This window comes from Chionomys nivalis, chromosome 7, assembly GCF_950005125.1.
Source record: "Chionomys nivalis chromosome 7, mChiNiv1.1, whole genome shotgun sequence".
Taxonomy (NCBI): Eukaryota; Metazoa; Chordata; class Mammalia; order Rodentia; family Cricetidae; genus Chionomys; species Chionomys nivalis.
Genome location: NC_080092.1, coordinates 71,046,492 through 71,071,827, shown reverse-complemented (window position 1 = coordinate 71,071,827; position 25,336 = coordinate 71,046,492). Strand labels below are relative to the sequence as shown.

Here is a 25,336-nt window from a genome sequence, read left to right as displayed (position 1 = left end):
GACTATGGTTTTTCAAGCATTAGTCTTTGGCACGAGAAGTATGAAAAGAAGTAATTGAAAACAAGTTAAGAGTTGGTGGGGACTATGTAAACACCTGGCAAAGTGTTTTGAGGGATTTTGTTTTAATAGACAATGAGGAGCTATTGGTGTTTTTTGAGAAAGGAGCAAGTGTAATTGGAGCTGTGTTTCTGATTCTGTCTGCTCAGCACTAGGGTACTGAATGGCTTTATTGGGGCCTTCATTGGAGGCTGTAACAACTATTTGATATCTTGGTCACTCTGATTCTGCCTGCTAGCCATGTTCATCTTTCTGAGTCCTTCAGACATGTCAAGCCTGCTCCTCTACCAGACCTATGGCACTGGCTGTCCCACCTGCCCAGGATGAAATTCCCCTGCTGTACAAAGCTCACTCCTTCATTTCATTGTGTTCTCTGGTTCGACCTCACCTCTTGATCATGACCGTCATCACTGTCGTCACTCGTGATCTGCTCACTTGCTTTGTCTTCCTATTAGAACTGCTTCATCCTCACTGCAGCTCCAGACTGTGCGCTAGCCATCATTCAGTAGGATTATTGAATAAATAAATCTGTAACTTCACAGAAGTGGTTGTGTCTGAGCGAATAACAACTGAAAGAGAAACTGGATTTTTCAGCTGGATTCTTGGAGATTGTAAAATTTGTAACAGTCAAGGATGTCAGCAGAAAAGACGTGTTCAGGAAGAAGGAGCACAAACCCCAGTAGTAGAAACTCTGAGGAGCTGGTGGATCTCTAGTGAGTGTTTGGGAGCAAGGCCAGGATGTGGAGCTCTTGATAAGAGAGAGGGGAGTATGTCCATGTCCATGTCCTACTAAGCCCTGACACTGCCGAGAGAAAACAGAAGTCCTCTGAGACAGCTCAGAGAGGGAGAGTAGAGGGGCCAGATGGGGAGCATTCAAGCTGACGGCGTTAAATGAAGATCTGATTATTGGGGAATGGGGATACTAGAGAGGAGAGAATTTCTAAGGAATGATTATCAGTGCCAAGTGCTGTTGTTCAAAAGACACATGAGAAAGGCTTGACCTATAAGAGACAAGTTCCTCTTGGTTGCTAAGGGCAGAAATACATCTCACTCCGATGCTGTTTTGAATGTCAGTTTAATCTTCTGTGATTCATAAAGTATTTCCGTATCTGCTAGAAAATCATTTGTAAAGACCCACTGTGTAAAAGTTTAAAAGTTACAGAACTAAGAAAAAAGATATAGAAATTGCATATACTGCAGATTTGCATTCCAACTGCTTCACACACATACAGTACAAAAAGGGACAAATACATCATTTCATTATGTATGTGCATGTCAAAAGATGTCATACATCATAAATATACACAATAAAAAATGAAAGAGAAAGTGGTAGAAGACTCAACAGAATCTGTACTGTGATTCTATACCATAAGTTCAAAGTTATTTGACCAAATTCCTTCCTGTGTCCAGATTCCGTGGCTCCTGAGATCTTTGCTCTGCGAGCTGCTGGCCTTCACGGTATCCCCAGCCTCTTCTAAACAGAGACTTGCTAAGACAGAAGGGAAAGCTTGGGCCAGCAACACTCTTATTTTGTCTTCTGCTGACATATGAATGGTGTTAGACTTTTTGTTGAAAGATTACAGAATAGAATGTTTTCCTAACCATTAGAAAACCTGGGCATATCCTGACACCAAGAGTCAGTCATGGTTTTTGACCTTCGATCTCTGATTTCTATTTTTTAAAACATTTTTACTGGGCTTCTTGTTGTAGCTGTTGTTGTTGTTGTCTGTGTGATTTTAAAAGTACATTGGCTAATAACTCAAGACCCAAAGGGCCTACGTTCAAACCCTGCCTCTTAGGAGTTGCATGATTCCAGTGAGTTTCTTGATTTGTCTTTGCCTCTGTTTTCCCAGCCATAAAATAGTGGAGCCTTTCTGTTATAATAGCCAGCATGCAAACAGTTGTTAAGCCAGGGAGTAAAAGTGTTTGCTAAGTGATTCTGACAATCAGAGTTGAGGTCCCTGTGAGATCTAGACAGGATGGTGCATTCTGTGATCCGAGCATGCGTAGTGAGATGGGAGCAGAGACCAAAGGATCCTCTGGAAACTCGCAGGAACTGAGCCTGGTGTACAAAGTGTAGCAGCAAAAATGCTGCCTAGGACAGGGAGGAAGAAAACTAACCAAACACCTAAGGTTGCCCTCTGACCTCTACACATATGCTGTGGCAAATGCATGCCCTCACACACGAGTCACATACACACACACACCGTACTCAAAAAATCAATACTTTTTTTAAAAGAACAAGAACATCTTTTTCACACCTTTTCAAACATCACTGTCCTGTTGTTCTTGTGCCTCCCATTTTATTTGTTTGGAAGGTTTTGCATTTCATTTGCTATTCATTATCTTTTACTTCCATAGTGTCCTATGGCTTTGCCATTTTTCTTTATTTAAAATTATTATAAACAAATCTTATTTGCAAATATAATCTAGATTGGGAGCCACCTTGGTTCCTGGAACCAAATACCAGGAACCTAGTTTCAGAGCAACATCACACTGTCCCCTCTCATAAAGTCAGATATGGCCCGGGTCTCTTCTCAGAGAATAAGGGATGATAAACTAATTAAGGCATTTTATTGTCTGTATCAGAGTTATTATCCTAAAAAGCCATTAGCCATACAATGATAACCAAATGACTGGATGGGCTGTTAACAGTAATATGTCCCTAAGGGATCCATACTGCACTGTGTGTGTGCTATGTGCAGACGCAGTAATAAAACTGGTTCTGAGACCAGGCTAACCGCTAAGTGTTCACTGATGAAGATTGTGTGGGAGAACGGTTTTCTTCTTTTGGTCATTTCTTAGAAGGCTTAACATTTATTTTATGCACGATGTCTTTAAGTAAAAGGGAGATTAAGAGAAATGGTCTCGTTGGCCTTTTGGTTAAAACAGTTGGTCAGATAGCATTGAAAACAGAGTTTGGCTTTTAAAGATGGACTGCCTTTCTCAGCTCCATGGTTTGAAACAGTTCTCCGCATCAGACACAATGGGCTCTTGGGGAGTGGCAGTGCTATTTTATAAATTGTCCGCAAACAGCCTTGGTTTGAAGTATTTGAAGTGTTCTGTCTATAATTTTTCTTTGTTACTCAGGAGAAAAAAAAAACACTTTCTTAAGTTATGGATTAAAAATAGGAGCTATCTATAAAGACTTTTGTTCACCTTAGCCTTTCTAGAAAATAACTTACTCTAGCCTGGCCCTGCAGTGGAAGTTATCTGAAGCTGAACCTGTCTGTATTGGTAAGGCAGTGCCTAGGTTCTGTGGTGTGTATTTGTAACTCTACAGTTTTGTTTTGTTTTTAAGTTATTATTTCGTTCCTTGGATAAGCGGTGAATTGTCAGTAACTTAAGGAAATACGCCATTGCAGGCTTTTCTGAGTATCTTGCAGTAAATCAACTCCCAAAGATTTCCTTAGGAAACACATTGACCCTTTAAAAAAATATAAATGCAATAGACCGAACATAATTTTTTTTAATTGAAAACATATTCTTCTCTCAAATAATACATCCCAACCACAGTTTCCCCTCCCTCCACTCCTCCCAACCACATAGCTCTTTTGTTATCCAAAGATAAGAAAAATGTATCAAGATGAAGTGTGACTTGCTGTTTATTTGAAGAACACGAAGCTCAGATGTTCCCTGTGTGATCACTTTCACAGTACTTTGCACACTCTCGCTTGTTCAGTGTTGACTAAGAGAAAAATTACATGTGTGTGGCGTCTTGCCTCTCATCATCTTGAAGTTCTTTTAAAGGAGCTAATTATGTGCTGCTTCCCAAATAGAAGTGTAGATTTTGTTCATGCATTTTCTGAATGTTTAACTATACCTTTATTTTTATCTTTGGAAGTAGAAACCACCATTTTTGTCTTTTATAAACTGCAATGATAAATCATTGCAAAATAGGATCACTAATGTCATATGGATCTCCTGAGCAGGACTAATTTAAAACAATAATTTCTCAGAAGAGTTCCGCCAGCAATGGACCAGAGCAAGGGCTGAAAGCTAAGCTGGACCAGTAGCACGTTAGGATGCAGAGATGCTGCTGTCCTCCAAAGCTGGACCAGTAACACGTTAGGATGCAGAGATGCTGCTGCCCTCCATAGCTGGACCAGTAACACGTTAGGATGCAGAGATGCTGCTGTCCTCCAAAGCTGGACCAGTAACACGTTAGGATACAGAGATGCTGTTGTCCTCCAAAGCTGGACCAGTAACACGTTAGGATGCAAAGATGTTGCTGTCCTCCAAAGCTCTGACAAGTTCTGAAATTTACAACCAAGATTTATGTCTGAGCTAAATTTGACTAATCAGACATGATTCATGGGCTAGATTTAACTGTAGTAGGAAATGACAGAAAAACCTTCACTTTCCTTCATGTCTTTTCTGAACTGCAGAAGATTTTGGCTAGGTGTTTAGTCTAAGTCTTAGTAACCTAGACATAATATATAGTCTTATAATGTAGTCTTCGTAATATAGACATGAATACAAACTAAAGGAAATAATGTTTTGTTGCATCATTTATGTGTCTGCTGTTAAACCTTAGCCCCTTATGTCTCAGGACCAGAATAGCCCTATGAGCATACATACATTTACCAAAGTTGTTTAAATGTTCAGAGGAAATGTTACCATTTCCCAACACCCCGATAAATGCACTCAAAGCAGCGCCTTGGGTGTTTGCACTGGGTCTGCAGCCATCAGAGTGCAGGACTGCAGTTAGTGTTGTTTCTGAAGGCTGAGACTGCCTGGACCACAGCACACAGTTATCCATGTCGTGCTGTCGCATGCAGAAAATCATGACGGCAAGGAATGTCCCAGGCGGCTCTCTTCTGTTTAGTTATTGACTTGACATGTGACAAGCCAGCATTAGAGAAACTTAATTGGTATCTAAAACTTTGTTGGGAGTTCCAGATCAAACTATTCACAGAAGCATCATTCGTATCTAGCTTTCTGTCTAGTGGGTCCCCCCAGACTGACTGTGAGCTTTCTTACAGAGCTGGATAGCATGTTCAAATTGTAAAAGGTCCAAAGATGGCTATGATAATAGATCATTCTCATGTAAGTTAACCAGATATAACTGCAGAGCAAGTAATTTTTCGTTGTTGTTTAAACATGATTTTCTTATCTTAGCGATAAGCAGCAACAACAGCTAAGTGGGCGTTTGCACTCTTAGAGCAGTGTTGTCTGACCTAGATTTCAGATCTCTGTAGTATTTCCTGTAGAAGACCAGTGTGTTCTCTCTCTGCACCCCCCCCACTAATAATAAAGCTATGTGTCAGCAGATAGAGAAGCTGTCTGTGTGAGGGTTTTAAGCAGTCCTTTTATTAATAAAAACAAGTGCATGGTTCTGTTATAGTGCTGTTGAGTTAGTCAACGAAATATAACCAAGAATATTGCTAGAGACATTTCTTCATGGGAAATATTTAAACATTCAGTCCTCCTTTATTAAAATAATAACAATATGTTTTATCTACATAAAGATTTTTTAATAGAATTAAAATACTAACTATATATCAGACACCTTTGATGTCCTACCTGATAGCAGGCATTTGCCAGATTCTTGGTATGTGAGAATGAGTATTTCATCCCTGTCCTCATAGAACTTATGTGGAGAGCCAGGGAGAGCAAGTAGTAAACAAGAAACCAAGAGCTATCCTCTGAAACCAAGAAGATACTGTGGATAGTGAGCTCGGTGCTGTGATAGGAATGGAGAGGGTGAGCAAGACCTGGTGCTGCAGAGTAAGACGCTGAGCCGACCTCTGGCAAGCGATGGGCATGAGCCTTTCAGGCTGAGGCAAAGGGCTCCTGTTCAGGCAGAGGAGGCTCACTAGGTGACACTGGGGAGATGGAGAGGATGATTTGAGATGTATATTAAAAATCTGGAGAAAAGAAACAGGCATCTAAACAGAGATGTTCTCACGGAGTCGCTGTTACCAGTCTAGATGAAGAAAATGACTGGATTGACATGCATGTGATATTTAAAGTTATGAACTTGGTGAATTCTTGGGGAATGGAAGTAGAGAGAAAGAGGATGTCCAAGCAGAACAGCATAGACATTCAGAGGTCTACACAAAGAAAGGAACTAGAATAAGACAGGGTAGCAGAAAGAGAAGGAAAACCCGACCAATACATTTTGGTCTTTCGGAAACCAAGAAAAATCATGTTTTTAACTGCATTTGTTTTTCAGTCTTCCTGATAGTACTTTGTTTTCCTCAGTAAATCCTAAAGATTCCATGGCCATTAATGTTTGCCTTTCTCTTCCCACCCCTGTCTTTCTTCACTTTCTTCAAATGAAGTGAGAGCAACCAATCTGTGTTTAACCCATGTGCCCATCTATGCACCTCACCAATTCTCTGTCAATAACATAGGGACATGGGTTCCTATCAGCATCTAATAGGCTTCTCGCTACCTACCATTAATTTTCCACAGTTCCCAGTTGATGTGTTCATTAGACTCCTTACAAATTATTAAGTTGATGAAGTAAAATCTGGAAAAATTGGAAAATTTGAGACCGTTCTAATGATGAGTTTAAAATGCCACTGACAGGGTGTGAAGGAGTCATCTGGAAAGATGCAGCAAGGTCTTAGAAGTCGAGATCCTGCTTTTGGATTGTTTCCCGGCTATAATTCTCAGTCCACTTTAAGCAGCCAATGCAAGAAGTAACAGTTGCTGCATTCTGAGTGTGCTTCCCATAAGAATAATCCAGAATCCTAGCACAGGTTCCAGTCAGAGGTCCATGAGCAAGAAAGTTATTTTGGCCTAATCATTAACAAACATATCTATCTATACATTTTGATTTAAACTGAACCATGTAAAGTAAGGACACGCCCATCATTGCACAAATGGGATTTTACAAGGCCAGCTTGCTCTTCTATGTTTGATGTCCACACCTCAAATAAGGACATCAGGCCTCTGGGTACTTTCGGTTCTCTCGGTGCACACACAGTATGTTCTGAAACTGTCCTTTACTGCGTGCCTCAATTTCACATTAACTTTTTAAATATAGAAATGTGACGTCATCAAATAATCACACTGAAGCTAATAAAAGCATACTTTTTTCCAAGTAGAAAACAAAATCTTCCCCCAATTTTCAAAAACTCTAATTAGAATTAATTTTTAGCCTTTTTAAAGATTCTTAGAAGACATGAGAAGGAGTGGTGTTTAATGCCCCTTTCATGTGCCAGTTCATGTTTTCTACAATTTAGTCACTAGCCTTTGATTGTTTTTACTTTCAAGTTGAATTTTCTTATGTAATACCAATGAAGAATGTGGGATGTCTAGTTATCCCACATCAATCACCAGAAATGGCTGGATACTGAAGTGAATGACAATAGAAGGTGATCTAAAGAATAAAGGGACATTTACGGTCTCTGTGGATTTTTTTAATCATATTTGAAAGTAGACTTGATTGTTTGAGTTAGCAGGTGGTTGTATATAGTTATATGATTGTCTATTATGTGTATTGCTTAGGAGGCTACTTCCTGTCAGGACACAAACAAACAGTGATTATTATGTCTAGATACCTAACACCAGGAATTATATTTTGGACCAACAGAAATAGTATCAGGATAAATTTTATCTCAAATGTGCAAAGGAATATGAAGTTATGGGTTCCCATAACTATTTTTAAAAAGATGAGAGAAATCAAGAAAAATAATGCACACAGAATCAAAAAGAAACTTCTGAAATCCTCTCTGTATGGCTGCCACAGAAGAATTCATTCTGTGCAGTAAGAACTCAGCAGTGTACCTGGGGAAGTGGAGTCCAGTCCTGCTGGACTATCCAGCTGTGTGCTCTGGAGCATGGCAGCATCCCCTCAGGAAGAAGTGGAACTGAGAAGATGGCTCAGTTGGCAAAGTGCTTATGAGACCTGAGTTTGGTCCTGGAAGCTGTCTTAGTTAGGGTTACTGTTACTATGATGAAACACCATGACCAAAAACAAGATGGGGAAGAAAGGGTTTATTTACCTTACACTTCTACATTGTAGTTCATCATTGAAGGAAGCAAGAAAGAAACTCAGTCAGGGCAGGGACTGGAGGCAGAAGCTGATGAAGAGGCAATGGAGGAGTACTGCTTACCTGCTTGCTCCATATGACTTGTTCAGCTTGCTTTCTTATAGAACCCAGGACCACCAGCCCAGGGTGCCACTGCCCACGATTGGCTGGGCCTTCCCACATCAATCACTAATTAAGAAAATGCTTTACAGGCTTACCTACAGCCCATTCTTATGGGGGCACTTCCTTAGTTGAGGTTCCCCTCCTCTCTGATGACTCTAGCTTGTGTCAAGTTGACATTAAAACTAGCCAGGACAAAAGCCATGTTTAAAAAATGCTGGACACACACTGTCATTCCAGTGTTGGAGAAGTAGAGACAAGCAGATCTCTGGGGCTTATTGACCAGCAAGCATCACCTCTCAGGGTTGACTTCTGTTCTGCACATGTTCACATGGACTTGCACACACATGTATATATGTTTGCACACAGACAGAAACACACATATAAGTGCCTTTTTAAGTTTTTCAAAGAAGAACCAATACAACAGTCTAAGTTAACAAAAGGAAGGAAACAAATTAATTATTCTATTCAGAGAATCCTCTTTTGAAACCTGGTGGGTGTGAGGAGGATTTAGAACCCGCAAGGAGTCTAGAAAAATGGGGATGAAAATGATTGTAAAAATAATCATATTGCAAGGTTTAATAGATTAAATATATTGTTTATGATACAAAGTAAAAATAGCTCAGGGGAATAATGAGGGAAATTATTTTTAAATGGAGAGATGTGTGTATGGAAGGAACTGTTTAAGATTTGAGCTCTGAGCAGTTTTAAATGGCAGCAATAAAGTCAAACTCTAGTGGAAGTGAAACCATCATAATTTAAAGGCACACGAGATAAGGCATGTGAGCTTGAAACTCATGTCTTGTTTATGCCACCATAAGCAACCACCATCTCAAAATATTTATCTCAATATGAATTGCTATTCATGCACCGTTTGTACTGACAGCTTATGTTCCCCATTGACCAACTCATTCTGACTAACTAGGTAAGCTAAATACCTCCTAGTATTATGTAACCTTTAACTCTAGGGTTACCCACCAACAAACAGCTTTTGTTTTTCTGTTCTTACTAGTTGTATTACAAAGTATTCCAGGCATACTTTGAGGCTTCCCTAGTACTCATACCCCCCTCCCACTCCCCCCTCTCCATTCCCCCTCCCCCCACTTCATTCCCCCTCCCCCCACTCCATGCCACCTCCCTCTCCAGTCTGAAGAGCAGTAACTGTCACTGGTCAAATGAGAAGGGACTTAGATTTCCTCCTTTGATATGTGTCTGCTTTACTAAGGACAAATATGTGGAGGGAAAAAGAGAGGGTGTTGCAATTTTGAGACCGAATATTCCTACTTAATATAACTAAAATAAACAGTCATACCACAGGGACAGACAGTAAGGAACATGATGGGAGATAACAGGGTAAAGTGACAAATCTGACACTAGGTTCTAACAGACAATTCTTTCCTGCTGCGTACACTGCATTCTTGTGTCTGTTGGTGCTTTCACAATACTGTTAGTGTTTCATGGCTTGGCATGACTACATTGGGCTGGTCCAAGGATGCCACAGGAAAACTGTAGGGCAGGTCTCCCGTGAAGATCTAACCAAGCACAGTTAGGCCCTGTGATGGAAATAGATCTCCCAGGCTTTCAATAAGAGACGTTTGGCAAGTGTGAGTAGAAAATGTCCTGAATGAATTTCTGACAGTTCCAGTGTCTGGACAGGTGGGTGGCTTGACCACCTGCTCAGAGGGGACCAGAGTTTTGCCACGACAGACTTGTCAGGGAGATTTTTGGCCAGTATTCCGGAGATAGCTGGGATGAGAGTTCAAAGCTGATAGGGAGGGAAAATCAGGAAACTGAGTCACTCGTTCACTAACTCACTTTAGCCACCCAAGTGTACTCTCCAGAAAAGAAGCTTCTTCTAATCCCAGCTGCTCGGTCTTTCTCTTTTCCTTTTTCAGCCCATAATCATGCACACACTGTAAATTGTACAGCTGATCCAGTTAAGAGCCGTAAATGTTTTAAATCTCTCCTTCCCAAACTTCTCACCTTTTGGTCCCTTGTTTGCCTCCTCATTTTCTTCCCATTTTTATCACTTTTTCTCATCTGTTCACCACAGAATGGAACAGAAACCTTTTACTAAAATTCTGGGTTTATTGTGGGGGAATTTTTATAATTCTTTAACTATTCTAAATTATATGTTTAATATTTTTGCCTCTAAAGTAAAAATAAAAATTAGTTATGAAAGTTTTGTTATTGTTTTTATGTGACTTTTCTCATAGTTTTCTCAGTGACATGTCCCTTTCTAGGGCCAAACATAGAAGGCTCCCCTCGCCACCCTGGACTCTATTTGAAGTAACATGTGAGCACTTCAATAGATAGGATTCTAAGACAGCCCTTCAAATTCCTGGCTCCTGCCAAACACGCGTGTACAAGCTAGTCAGTGAACTACGAGCCTAAGTGTACCTAGTGTGTAATTAATTAACTGGGAACGAAGAAGTCCCCTGTGGATGTGACCTCCACAAGCTTTTGAGACCTAAACATTGGAGATCTACAGGTCCATTGGAAGTATAAGGCCAGTCTGAAGGTCGAAGGAGTCATGTGGCAAGCAATGCTCACCACTTCTAGGTCTAACAAAGCAGGTTTGGGAGCAGCTTATGTCCTAGAGCTGCAAACTGAATTCTGTCAACAACAAATTAACTTAGAAATCCTGATAAAAAGTCTCCCCAGGCAGTATTTTCATTTCTGTCCCATAATCCCTTGAGCACAGAACCAAGTCATACCATGCTGCATATCCTGCCCGTGGAGCTCTGTGCTGATACACGTGTGTGCTACGTTTGTGAAAGTTTGCTATGCAACACAGAGAAACTAAAGAAGTGTGCACAGGAGTGTGTTTTTTTAAAGACTTATTTTCAAAATAGTTTTTTTTTAATTTATCTCTTTTTCATACATGAGTTTTGGATATGGTATGCTCTCAGACAGAGGGTGAGGCAGTGGACAGTGACACTCAGTAGAGATTACTCATGAGGTCTTCCTAGCATTTGAACTAGTTAACCTGTCTTCTGTCCTCTTGATAAGTCTGCCTTTCCTGTTGGCTGCGATAACCACGTGCCTCTGATTTGGACTCCCCGCTCTATTGTTGTTACTCCTCACCAGAGACAGTCAGCTTGCTGCAGAGCAACACTCGACCTCTCCTCGCCAAACAAGTTTCCCTGAAGGGAACGGGAAGGAGAGAGCACAGTTTCCAGGCGTCTTCCCTCGCAGTCGGTAGACCCACTAGTTCATGTTCACCAGCCGCTCGCCCTTCATATCTGTAGTATACTAATCAAACAGTGTTTTTAAAGCAATATTGCTTATCTTTGTAAGGACTCGGAACCAGACGTGGTGGTGTATGCCTGTGATCCCAGCAGCACTCAGGAGACAGAGGCATATGGATCTCTGTTGAGTTTAAGACTAGCCTGGTCTGCATAAAAGAAGACCTGCCTTTAAAGAAAAAAAAAATGAAACCTCCACCTTTCTCCTCCATCTCTGTCACCTGTAAAGAAGAAACTGTCAACTCATAGGAAAATAATTCAAGTCATTAAGTACACCCTTAATGGTGCAACTTTTCAATTTTGATCTTAATTTAGCACCCTTTCAACACACTTTCTAAAATCCTCTACTTTTATCTTGTGTCTGATTAAATAGTCTGTGTTCGTATTACCATAGTCATTTGGCATAGTAAACATTGATTCCTTAATTCAGCAAATAGCAATTAACAATCGTATGTGTGCACAATACCACTGGCAGTGGGGCAGGGAACAAAAACGAGGAAATTTGGGTAGGAAAGAAAGCTGGTTAAGGCAGCTAGTGTGTGCCAGAGGCGGCAGAGAAGGCTGTTTTATATTGAATGACCAGGAAAACGCCACTGCCTTCATGACATCTGAGCCAGCCCCTGAAGGAAACGACAGAGCGAGCTACAAACATGGGTGGGAACAGCTCTCTGGGCTGTTGGCCATTACTACTCTTCTCACTGATCAAGTCAGACAAGTTGACTAGTCATGAGCAAAGCTTGTCAGAACACAAAGATGTTTGAAAGGACCTTTTAATCTTTTTTCTAGCCTGTCCCTGTAGGCTGGCTGTACAGAATGAGGCCATGTACCTTAGCCAGGAAAACCGCAACAATCTTTGTACTGAGTTTGGTCAATGCACAGTGTAAAGTCTGCTAGATACTACTGGTTTTAAGCAAAGCAAACCCAAATCCCCAGGTGGCTCCCCTAACATTGAGTAAATGCCCAGAGACTACTGTGAATGGAGTTCTGTGTTCTCACCTACAGTCTTGGTCACAGGATGGGAGTGAACAGTAGAAAAGAGGACACTTAAGCTGGCTTGTCAGGTGTTGGCATGCCAGCGTTCAGGATGCTAAACCCTAATTGGGAGCAAATGCTATGAAAATGCAGAGTTTGCATGTGTGGAAAGGGAAATGTGGAAAATGGACGATAGCCTTCTCACCCTACTCCTTAACTGCAAGCTATTTTAGAATATGTTTGTCTGCCAAACGGAGTGAGGCCTAAGTGAGAAGACTCCAGGCACCCAGGTTGCTTAGGAGTGTGCTTTCAGTGCTTTCCTTCCATGTGTCATTGTCTTTGAGGGGTAGGTGTGTGGCTTCTAACTTAAAATATGTAACATCTACATTATACATGTATAGGTGCAATTTCTTCTCCCCGCTCCCCAGACAATGGCCATATGTGTAGTGAGGAGGAGCAGTGGGGCCACTTCCCGCCACCTGGCTAGCTTTATACAAAATAATTACATGGAAACTGTATTTTTTAAACACTGTCTGGCCCATTAGTTCCATCCTCTTATTGGCTAGCTCTTACATATTGATCTAACCCATTTTTAATAATCTATGTAACACCACAAAGTGGCTTACCAGGAAAGATCTTAACCTGTGTCTGTCTGAAATGGGAGAATCATGGCGACTGTCTGACTCGGCTTCTTTCTCCCAGCATTCTGTTTTGTTTACTCTATCCACCTAAGGGTTGGCCTATCAAATGGGCCTAGACAGTTTCATTATTAATTAACCAATAAAAACAACAAATTAAAAAAATCATTCCCACATCACATATGTAACCAAATCACAGATGCAAAATCGTGCCTATTGTTAAAGCATTTATGCAAGGCTAACAATCAGGAACACTTAGAGCACAATTCCAAAACTTAGATGGTTCTTTTGTAAATTGTTTCCTTAGAATTTTTTTTTTTTTGCCCTTGAAATACCAAATTATCAGTGATTGCCCTATAAATACTAAATTTATAGGTGAGGACCATCACTTAGTGTAATAGATTTCTCTTTCATGGGAAAATTAAGTGAGTTTCTTTAAAATTGGCACCACAGTTCAGAACTACAAATTAACTTGAGCAATCCTAAAATCTAAAAAAAAAAAAAAAAAAAAAAAAAAAGATTTTAAAACAGACCATTTTGTCTTTAAACCTAGAATCTAGTTCATTTTTGCTTAGGAGATCATTGTTTCGTATAGTAAAGCATAGATTGGAATGTTGGGGATTCTCTTTCTCTTCTTGTTCTGGTGAGTGGGGGAAAGGTCTTATTTAATCATTTTGCTATCAGCTGTTAGCAGTGCCGAGGCTGAGGCTGTGGAAACAGAATAACGCTTTAGTGAGGGAATGCCGGTGTCGGTGACGGCAATCGCATCGTTAGCTGGCAGCACGGCGGGGAAGCAGAGACTGTGTAATTCCCTACACTGAGGAAAGGACTGTGGAAAAGTATGACTTCCTCTTAGTAAAACTCGCCCCACAGGTATTTAAGTTTTTCATGTGTTAGATGTATGCATGGAATCGTGGGCAATGAAGAAGCTCCTGTTTTGTTGCCATTAATAACAATGGCCTCCTTTTGCATATAATTGTATCATTATGTATTAACTAATAAAAGTCTCATGATAACACCACAAGCTAGCAGGATAACTATGATCATTACTCAAATAAATGAGAAAGCGGAGGTCTTACACAGTTATTACCACCTTATTCAACTTAGAGTCAAAAGCAGTACATGTGGATTTAGCTTTTCTGATTCAAAATCAATTAAAAATTCCTGGAATGTAATGGATACCATAATATTTAGTAAAACTTTGTCTATTTAATTCAAGATTTCTCCCTCCCCTCCTCCCTCCGTCCATCCCTTCCCCTCCCTCTTCCCTTTCATCCCTTCCTGGGATGTCCTACGCTACAGGTTGAGTCTCCTTGGGATGATGGTGACACTAGAGCTTTTCTTTTGGTTTTTCGAGACAGGGTTTCTCTGTGTAAGAGCCTTGGCTGTCCTGAAACTCACTCTGTAGACCAGGCTGGCCTCAGACTTAGAGAGATCCACCTGCTTCTGCCTCCTGAGTGCTTGGATTAAAGGTGTGCACCACCACCACCGAGCAATTCTTTTTTATTATTATTATTTCATTTTACATTCCAGAAACAGTTCTCCCTCCTACCCTTCCTGATGCACCCCCCATGCCTCACCCACCAGCTCACTCCCCATCCATCCACTCCTCCCAATGGGTAAGGGCTCCCAAGGGGAGTCAGCAATGTCTGGCACATTAAGTTGGGGCAGAACCCCTACATTAAGGCCGAGCATTGGAATGGGGCTCCAATGAACTAGCTCATGCACCAGGGATAGATCCTGGTCCTACTACCAGGTGCTCCTCAGATAGTCCAAGCTTCACCACTATCTCCCACATATGGAGGGACTAGTTGGGTTCCACAGAATCTCCACAGCTGTCGGTCTAGGGTTCCTGAGTTTCCACGAGCTTGGTTCAGCTGTCTTTGTAGATTTCTCCATCATGATCTTGACCTCCCTTGTTCTTATATTTCTTCCTTCCTCTTTTTTTTTTTTTTTTTTTTTCATTTTCGAGACAGAGTTTCTCCGTAGCTTTTGGTTCCTGTCCTGGAACTAGCTCTTCTAGACCAGGCTGGCCTCGAACTCACGGAGATCCGCCTGCGTCTGCCTCCCGAGTGCTGGGATTAAAGGCATGCGCCACCACCGCCCGGCCCCCTTCCTCTCTTTGATTGGATTTCCGGAGCTCTGCCTGGTGCTTGGCTGTGGATCTCTGCATCTGGTTCTGTCAGTTACTGAGTGAAGGCTCTATGATGACAGTTGGAGTATTCACCTCTTATTACAGAGGAAGGCCAATTCAGGCACCTTCTCCACTGTTGCTAGGAGTCTTAGCTGGGCTCATCCTTGTGGATTCTTGGGAATTTCCCTAGCACCAGGTTTCTCCCTAACCCCATAGTGGCTCTATCAAGATATCTCTTTCATTGCTCTCCGACTCCATCCCTCTCCTTTCTTGACTATCCTATTCCATTGTGTTCTTATCTCCCTTCCCCTCCCCAGGGTGATCTATGTGTCCCTCTGAGAGTCATCCTTGTTACCTAGCTTCTCTGGAGCTGTGGATTGTATTCTGGTTATTGTTTGCTTTAAGTCTAATATACACTTATGAGTGAGTACATGCCGTGTTTTTCTTTCTGAATCTGGGTTACCTCACTCGGGATGTTTTTTCTAATTCCATGTATTTGCCTGCAAATTTCATGATGGCATTGTTTTTTATAGCTGAGTAATACTTTATTGTTTAAATGTACCATTTTCTTTATCCATTCTTCAGTTGAGGGGCATCTAGGTTATTTCCATAGAAGAGAAAGTGGGAAGTAGCCTTGAACTCATTGACAGAGGAGACCACCTCCTAAATATAACACCAGTCACACAGACACTGAGAGAAACAGTCAGTAAATTAGACTTCCTGAAACTGAAAAGCTTCTGTAAGGTAAAGGACATGGTAAATAAGACAAAATGACAGCCTACAGTATGGGAAAAGATCCTCACCAACCCCACATCTGACAGAGGGCTAATCTCCAAAATATATAAAGAACTCAAGAAATTAGACATCAAAGTGCAAAACAATCCGATTTAAAAGTGGGGTACAGAGCTAAACAGAGAACTCTCATCAAAAGAATCTCAAATGGCCAAGAGACATTTAAGGAAGTGCTCATCATCTTTAACCATCAGGGAAATGCAAATCAAAATGGTGCTGAGTTACCATGTCCCCCTGTCAGTTACTCCTGTCAGAATGGCTAAGATCAAAAATACTGAGGATAGAGTCAGGGGATCACTCCTTCACTGCTGGTGGGAGTGAAAACTTATACAGCCACTTTGGAAATCAGTATGGCAGTTTCTTAGAGAATTAGAAATCAATCTATGTCAAGACCCAGCAATACCACTCTTTGGCATATACCTAAAGGATATTCAATCATACTACAAGGACACTTGCTCAACAGTGTCCATAGCAGCATTATTTGTTATAGCCAGAACCTAGAGATACTAGAGATTTTCAAATGAACCTGGCTTTGCTAAGGTCTTCGGGAGACTTCCTGTCCAGTGTCATCTCGATCAGTTTCACTTTTAGAATTTCAGTCTCCGTTTAACTCTGTCCCAGCTCCTGCTATTTTTCATCTGAGTCCCTCAACTTTACCTTTCAGTTCATTTTGTCAGCGTTTTCTGCACCTTCCTTACCAAGCCCCTGGATGAGGATGCTTGTTTGTTTCCTGGCTGCCTAGAAACCAAAATAATCACACAGAAACTGTATTAATTAAATAACTACTTGGCCTATTAGCTCTAGCTTCTGATTGGCTAGCTCTTACATATTAATTTAACTCATTTCTGTTAATTTATGTATTGCCATGTGGCTTTAGCTAACAGGCTAAAGTTCCGGCGTCTGTCTCCAGCAGGGCTACATGATTTCTCTCTGACTCTACCCTTCTTTCTCCCAGCATTTAGTTTAGTTTTCCCCACCTACCTAAGTTCTGCCTTGCTATCGCTCCAAAGCAGTTTCTTTATTCGTTAATGGTAATCACAGCACACAGAGGGGACTCCCACATCAGCCCCTCGATGCCCACTGTGAATCTTGGCAGCAAGAGCACCATGCTGACTCACTCAGAACTCTTTGAAGCTTACTACACAGTGATCATCCTCACCAAGACTGTCTACTACTCCAGCTCCCAGTCCCCTTGTCCTCTCTCCATTCAAAGGCTATGGTCCATTGTTCCAGTCTTTCTCACAGTCCCCTAAGCTCACTTGGCCATCCTTCTTTACACCACATCATTTAACAGGATTCCAGGCCTCAACGAATGAAACCACCCATCTTCTGCATGCAATATTCAAGCAAATGGGAGCATTGCTGTATTCTGAATACATACTTTTATACCCATAGGTATAAAATTTGACCATAGCTCTCACCCCATTGACTGTAGCTCTTCATCTGGATGTGGCCTTGTGAAATTCCCACCATCCATATTGCCGTATCAGCTAGTGTTACCATCATGCAGGTCCTGTTCTTGCAGCCATACTGCTGAGATATCATGGGTACAGTATCCCTGTCAAGTCTTGGGGGCCAAGAACTGTTTCAGGAGAACAACTGTGCTTGTGTTTAGGGCTCCCAGATGTATGGATTAATGTCCATTGCTTTCTTGGCCATGTTCCTGGCAATACTTTGTCTCCAGTGAGTGTGTGCACCTTCTCTCCTTGCAGGACTTACTTTCCCTTGAAATCCAGTCAGGTAAAAACCTTGGGCTTTGGTGGATCTCAAAAAAAAAAAAAAAGTCTTTTAGATTATGTATAATGGGACAGCATTCCCTAACAGCTTCTTCTTTCTCAATTGAACACTTCTTCTCCAGTTCAAGGTCAGCTAAGACTTTGAGAAGCTGTCTCAAAAAAGAAGCATGGGGAGGGGAAGGGAGAATGGAGGAGGCGAGGGGGGTCCCATACAATCCTGCTGCAGCCTGCAAATCTCCATGTAATAATGTTTCCAGCAGAATCTTTTTGCGCTTGTACAGAGGGAGCAGTTTCCTGATTCTCAGAGTGCCAGCCATGTGGCTGTGTTCCATCTACCTGCAGTGTTCTTACCCAGGTCTGCGATTTCCCTCCACAGCCTCTTGGAAAGCCCTGCTGACCGTTTCTCACTGGTTTGCACTTCTTCCTCTGTCCTGAAGCTGAGTTCCTCTCTCACCTGTCCTATTCTCTCTATACTACTTGGACTTATTCTTGTACTTACGTGCTTGTTTATGATTGGGGGGGGGGCAAGTTGTTTGGGTTTTGTGCGATTTTTGTTTTGTTTATATTTGAGGCATGGTCTTAGATAGGCTGGCTTCAAACTCCCTATGCTGCCATGCATGTCTTTGAACTCTTGTTTGTCTTGTCTCTATCTCTCCAGTGTTGGGGTTATAGGTGTGCACCACCACACCCAGTCCCTGTTTATACGGTGCTGGCGAACAGAGCCAGGGCTTTGGTGTGCTAGGCAAACGGTCTAGTGACCGAACTACATCCTCGTCCTTAGTTTACAGCTCTGTGAGATCAAGGTCCATGTTTATTTTTCATCGTTATATATTGAACACCCGAGCAAAAGTCTGGACACATAATAATCAATAAATACTTAATAAATTAGTACTTGGGGAAACATAACAAAGAGAATCTGTGGTGATGATTCTGGGGAAACAAAGGAAATGGTTTTCTGTGGGAACATGATGAATTTGTATATGTTGAGTTTTAGGGCACAGCCAGGATTCTAAGTTCAATATGTTCCAGACATTCACTCTGGCAAGATACTCATGCAGATTTTGGAGTCGTCACCATGAAGTTTTTGATTAGAAACAGATGATCTGTGGTGGAAAGAATGCTATCTGAGAACTCACAGACAAACCCTTTCAATCAGAAACAATCGCAGGTGCTTGGAGCTGTCAATAACAGTTTTAAAAAAAAATGAAAAGAAAAATTAGAAACATCGTATATTTACAAGTCTGTAAAGATTTTGTAACTAGATAACTATTTCCTTTTATGTAACAATAATGATTATTTCGAAGTATTTATGTTCTGTTATAATTACTTCCAAATCATCATGGTGAAGAAATAAAATCATTACCATTGAAAAACCAACTATATCATAATCTTGTATTTGTGAGTACCAAAAAGAGCTGTTTCATGTGAAGTAGACTATTTGTATGTCTGTCTTTACATTAGATAGTGATTGTGTTTCTATTACTGAGATACTACAGGGAGATTAATGACGATCAGCTTAGTCCCCAGTTCTACTTACAGATGATGTTAAGTTACGAAACTTTGATCTTTTAAAAATTAGGCACTTAGTTTTTCATGGCAGAAAATATCATTTTTATTTTTATTAGTCATGTTATTTGACAATCTTATACATGTATATAATGGACTCTGATTATTCTCTCCCCCACACTATCTAGTGTTTCCCCTTTCTTATCAATACCCCTCCCCATTCCCTATTATCCCTTCCTTATAATCATGACTTTTGGGGTGTTTTTTTGTTTAACTAGGGCCATCTGTATTATCACTGAATTAAAACTGCCCACAGATGGGGTCATCAGTGGGTATACAACAGAAGGCAGTGACACCTCCACCCTCATCTGTCTTAGCGAATAGCTCAACCATGAAAGGTAGGGTTCCCTGAGCCCTCTTCCACCTGATTGCGGATTCTTATGCAAACCCAATGCAAGTATCCACTGCTGCCATATTTCTTCCTGTACTGACCCTGTCTTCCCAGAAAGTGACTTTTTTGTAGCTGCTCTCCCTATCTTTTACCTCTTATAGTCTTTGTATCTTTTTCTCCAATATCCCTTGAATCTAAAGGGGTGGTATAAATGTATTCTTTAGGGCTCAGAAAATGAGTTCTCGGCCAACTCATGTTTAAGTTGATCATGTTGGGGCTGACAAGGTTACTTGGTGGGTAAAAGGGTTTCCCATGCAAGTTTAATGACCTGAGTTCAGCCTCTAAAACCCACATAAAGTTGAAAGGAGATAATGCCACAAAGCTGGCCTCTGACCCCAGTATATGCTTTGTGTGCAAGCCCCCACATACACGCATCCTACACACACACACACACACACGATGATAAAGTCAAAAACTTTAATAAAAAAGACCATCATTAAAGTGTATCTCTTTCTTCTACTTCATTAAAAAAAAAAATGCCTGTTACTTGAAGAATTGGAGGATCAGATGGAATTGTGCCAGTCAAACAATTCACCTAGCAAGCAAAAACCTTAGTCACATTACGACAGTTCTCCACATCCCCAGTAGCTTGCTATTTTCCCCAAAAACTAATCAGAGTGCTTCTGTCGTATGAGCCAGGTCCTCACAGTTACAGTCTTCCTTGGAGGGAAAGGGCCTCATCACTGTCAGATGAACTTAGCTATTTAAAAAAAAAATGCAGAAAGTATAGAGAGAAAAATAAATCAACGCAGTCTTATAGGGCAGCAACAGTGTATCATGGCTGATCGGTGGCCATGTAAGAACACATGCACAGGATATCACTTCCTGTGTCACAGGCTGTCACCTCCAGAGCTTTGCTTGTACTGAGTTCTCAGAAGCTCTGACCACTACTAAAAGTAGACATACATTCATGAAGAGAGGGTAGAGACCCCAGGATAGCCTTGTTGATGTATGGAAGAGATAGGTATAAAATTTTGGCCCACAGTCTCAGACTGGAATCAATATAAATTAATCTTTTGGGTTTTTTTTCTTAAATACACACACACACAAACTCACACTCATGCGTGCGCACACACACACACACAGCATAATACCCTCCTCTCAAGGGAATATATTCTTTAAGAATTAAATAGTAATGAGGCAAAATTTTATTTAATCCATATTGTTAAGCTTTCCCTGTGTGTTTATTCTCCCCCTTGCTGATATATGAAGGAATAAAAGTCAAGTATTTGTTGTTAAGACTCGGGCTACCTGAGTAATACAACCCCTTTTTTCAATGAATTAATGTATCTTATACCTATCAAAAGAGCTGTGATAACCCAGTGCTATAGAACTTATTGGAAAGGTCAGTTAAGCTTTTTAGCAATAGCAATATATAAGATATAACCCAGTGATAGGGCAGAATGGGTAGAAACCATTGCAGTCTAAAGAGATGCTACCCACGATCTAGATGTAAGAAAATATGGCAGCCCAGCCCGCTGATATAGGCATATAAGTCCAACTAGTTAGGAGACTGAAGTAAGAGAATCTCAAGCCTAGGCTACAGAATTAGTCAAAATCCAACCTTGCAATCTAGTAAGACCTTACCCCTAAAAAGAAGAGGTTGTAGCTCAGTAGTACAACACTAATAAGTGGATGCATAAGCCGTGGGTTGAAATCTCAGTAAATGGATATTAAATGAGGAGAGAGAGAGAGCAGAACCCCTATATAGAATATGCCCCTATGTTGCCTGCTTACTTCATTCTTTTTAGCTAACTATTCTCAATCCCATTACAGAAATGGAAGCTAAGTTTAGCAAATTGTTTGGCCCTTTATGTCAGTGCACAAAATTCTTAATTAACAAAGAAAATGCCACCATCCATTGTAAATCACTTTACTAAACTTTCAAACTTAATAAGGAATCTTGTCTTGTCCAAAAGCTGCTTCTCAAACCCCTGCTGATCTGGCACTCATGCCCAGTTCCCTGTGGAGCTGAGCGAAGAAATGGAAAGGGAGCCAATTAAAGAAACTTTGAGCCAGAATAGACAAGCAGAGGCCATCTTGTCCATCCTTCTGCCTCCGGGCAAGAACCATCCGCTGCAAACACCAATTTCTGCGTGAATCCTGCTGACAAAAACGTTCACCACATGTAAATGATAAGTCATAATCCAGTTATTGCTACTAAAGCAGATTGTTAACTGTTCGGGACTTTATTTATTGCGTTGTAAGATGCTGAGTGCCAGAGCTCAGCTGAATTGTTTTAATTCTGCCTTTCAAGAAATAATCTTGTGCAAGAAATGCACTCAGATAATTGTCAGCATGGGGGAGGTTGGTGTCCAGAAAATAAAGTTATCTTCATCATCTTATTAAATGTATTTCTGGTTTCCTTTCACTCTAGGCTTACCTTACGGGTGGGAGGAAGCTTACACAGCAGATGGAATCAAGTACTTCATCAAGTGAGTACAAGCCTCTCAACCAAGTAAGCAATTTTGCTCACATCTGGAGAGAACCTGGAAGTTGCAGAATAATCAGCAAAACCAAGAAACACTCTTGGAGGTTAGAAAAATTAGAAACAAGAAATGAAACCTCACCATCTTCATTTCATGTGATTTAAATGCTGATATCAGATGTCACTGGAGGGGGTAAAACCCAAGTAACAATTTCCCAGGGAAGAACCAAAAACTGGAACAGAATCGTGATTTGAACCTGAATGTTGCCTGTCTGGATTCACTTGTAGGATGATACTATTACCATTATTGAAAAGTTAGTATCTAATTGAAAATCCATTTGTCATGCCCTAAAACAATACTAACAGCAGTCACTCCCTTGAAATACTGTACAGTGTACACAGATCGTTCTGTTTACTGGCAGTATTTCTGGACATTAGTGGTGAAATATACAGACTGCATACTGATACCATACAACTCATGTAGCCATAAGAAATGACAGAGAGTAAATGACCTAAGATATAAATAGGACAGTATATGAAGAGCCTAGATCCCAGTGTGGTAGCAGTGACCTTTAGGGTATGTGTACAACCCTAGCATTTTCCTTAATCTGTAGTTGTTGCCAGGAAATCCTCAGCTGTTGTTAGCAAACCAGAATCAAAAGCAAAGTCTCCAGGCCCGAGAGCTTTCCTATCGCAGTAGACTGTCACTCCTGAGCAGGAAGACTCTTGTGCTGGACTGGATGCTTTTCCCTAAATACAGTGGGCTGTCACGTTTCTACTGTGTTCTGGAGAAGTCATTTGGTGTCAGGGCCAGTGTTATGAGAGTCACAAGGGGAAACTCACCTTCTGGCAGGGGTTCCTAGAAAACCCCTTGTGCATCCTTTTTGCAGATACTATGAGAGAAAAGCCCTTGCTGCCCTTTCAAATGCACCCATACTTTCCAAGCAATATGCAGATTTTGCTTTACTAAACCCTGTTCCTCTACATAGGTAGGTTCTTCTCTCTTTCTCTCTTATTTTTGGTTTTTCGAGACATGTTTCTCTGTGTGTAGCTCTGGCTGTCCTGGAACTTACTCTGGCTAGCTTCAAATTCATAGACATCCACTGCCACTGCCTCCCAAATGCTGGGATTAAAGGTGTGTACTATCACCATTCGGCCCTATATCTCTCTTAACTTCATTTTCTCTTCAGACAAGGAGAGTATGTTACCATGGTAGAGTTGCTGATGTTAACTATCAACCCATGCATCCTGACTTCAGGAAATGACTAATAACAACTTACCATTATTTTGTTATGGAAAGACTGTATTGTGTCAAGAAAGCACAAAGCCTGCAAATCATCATCTTAAAAAGAACATAAATTCAAAATTTCACATTTGTAAAGATTTAAGGAAGAATCATAGATAAACCTGGCAGAGTTTTCCTGGCTTGTTTTCTCTTGTTCTGTTGGTGGGTGATGAAGCAGAATTGCAGCTTATAGCATGAAGTAGAGAGAAGTCTTGGAATCCCATGTGTAGATCGCACTCAGCAGCCCACTGCTCACTTCCAGAATCATTCTCCTGGAGACAAACCTACTCTCTGATACACTGCTTTGGTCATGCCTGGTTTCTGGGAGAGTTTATACCCTACGCTGTATAGATGGTAGAAAAAGGAAATACCAGATTGTATTTTACATCAGATTTCAGCTGATACTCAGTGGCCAGGAGCACAATAAAAGTATTTGTCCATACGTTTTCTTATGTAATCCTCTTCCTAATGTGGAAGATCATTACACAGGGTGTCATGTTGATGACATCACGGTGTCATCTTGATGATGAGCTTCATCTTGCCCCTAGCTGTGCCTCCTAAAAGGTCCTCCAAGGAAAATTGTCATCCAAAGAAGAAAAACTGAGATTCTGCATTCAGAGGCCTTAGAAAATACCCAGGTTAGCACCCTGTAGAGAGTTCTTTAACCTATGCTGAGGTGTCTGTCAGTGTGTCATACTGATAGCTGAATAGCAGGTTCTCACTAGTGCTCTGTGAGAAAAAGGTACTGAGGGCAGAGTTGTCCATAACAAAGGAAAAAACAGACCCAGATATGACCAGCCAGAAAATCAGTTTGTCTTACTGTCTGGTCCCCAATTGGATGAGCCACTGGCCCTTAGATAATGGAACAGCTTTTAAGCCAGACTTCTACTACCAAAAGGAATAGAGCATATGAGGAGTGGACCAAAAAAGAAAGCCAGCAAGCTGTGGTCACTCCAAAATCTAGCTCAGTGGAGAGAGCTAGAAAGATAGAAAAGAGTGGACATTTACCCAGCCTCCTTTGTTCCGCTCAGAAAACAGCCCAAAGTGTGTTCTGGAAACTCATATGTTCTTCTCATTGACCTTAATCGTGCTGTAGGAGGAAAGCAAAAAGAAAGAAGACAGATTTCTTTTCCAAAAGGGCATGGGTGGGTTTCATTGTCACATTGCTGCAGCAGAATAGGCTGTCAAAAGAGGTTACCTTCTCATTTCCCTCCCCTCCTCCCAAATATTGCTCCCTCCCCCCACTCCCCTCCCCCTATCCCCACTCCTCTTCTCCACCCCCCACACCATTCTCCCTCCCTTTCGATACTGAAGAGCAGTCCAAATTCTCTGCCCTGCGGGAAGACGAAGGTCTTCTATCTACGTCCAGGAAGGTGAGCGTCTAAACAGGCTAAGCTCCCACTAAGCCAGTTCATGTATTAGGATCGAAACCTAGTGCCATTGTCCTTGGCTTCTCATCAGCCTTCATTGTCCACCATGCTCAGAGTCCAGTTTCAACCCATGCTTATTCAGTCCCAGACGAGCTGGCCTTGGTGGGCTCCCAATAAATCAGATCCACTGTCACAGTGGGTGGGTGCATCCCTTGTGGTCCTGATTTCCTTGCTCATGTTCTCCCTCCTTCTGCTCCTCATTTGGACCTTAAGAGCTCAGACCGTTGCTCCAAATTGAGTCTCTGTCTCTACCTCGATCCATCGCCATATGAAGGTTCTAAGGTGATATGTAAGACATTCATCAGTATAGGATAGGGTCATTTCAGGTTCCCTCTCCTCAGTTGCCCAAGGTACCAGCTGGGGACATCTCCCTGGACACCTGCGAACCCCTCTAGAGTCAAGTCTCTTGCCAACCCTAAGATGGCTCCCTTAGTTAGGATATATACTTCGCTGCTCCCGTATCCACCCTTCCTATATCCCAACTATCCCAATCCCCCGAGCTCCTCCCATCCTCCCCTTCTCATGTTTCTCATCCCATTTCCCCTTTGCCCCAT

At 41.4% G+C, this 25,336-nt stretch overlaps 1 protein-coding gene across 3 annotated transcripts in view; it reads left to right on the top strand.

Annotated features, from left to right (window-relative positions):
• Stxbp4 (syntaxin binding protein 4) overlaps positions 1-25,336 on the top strand; it is a 161,366-nt gene that overhangs the window by 116,892 nt on the left and 19,138 nt on the right. For all 3 annotated transcript variants that reach the window (XM_057775538.1, XM_057775539.1, XM_057775540.1), the window contains one exon: positions 22,017-22,074. In XM_057775538.1, coding sequence (XP_057631521.1) covers positions 22,017-22,074 — 58 coding nt within the window. The remainder of the gene's footprint in view (positions 1-22,016; positions 22,075-25,336) is intronic.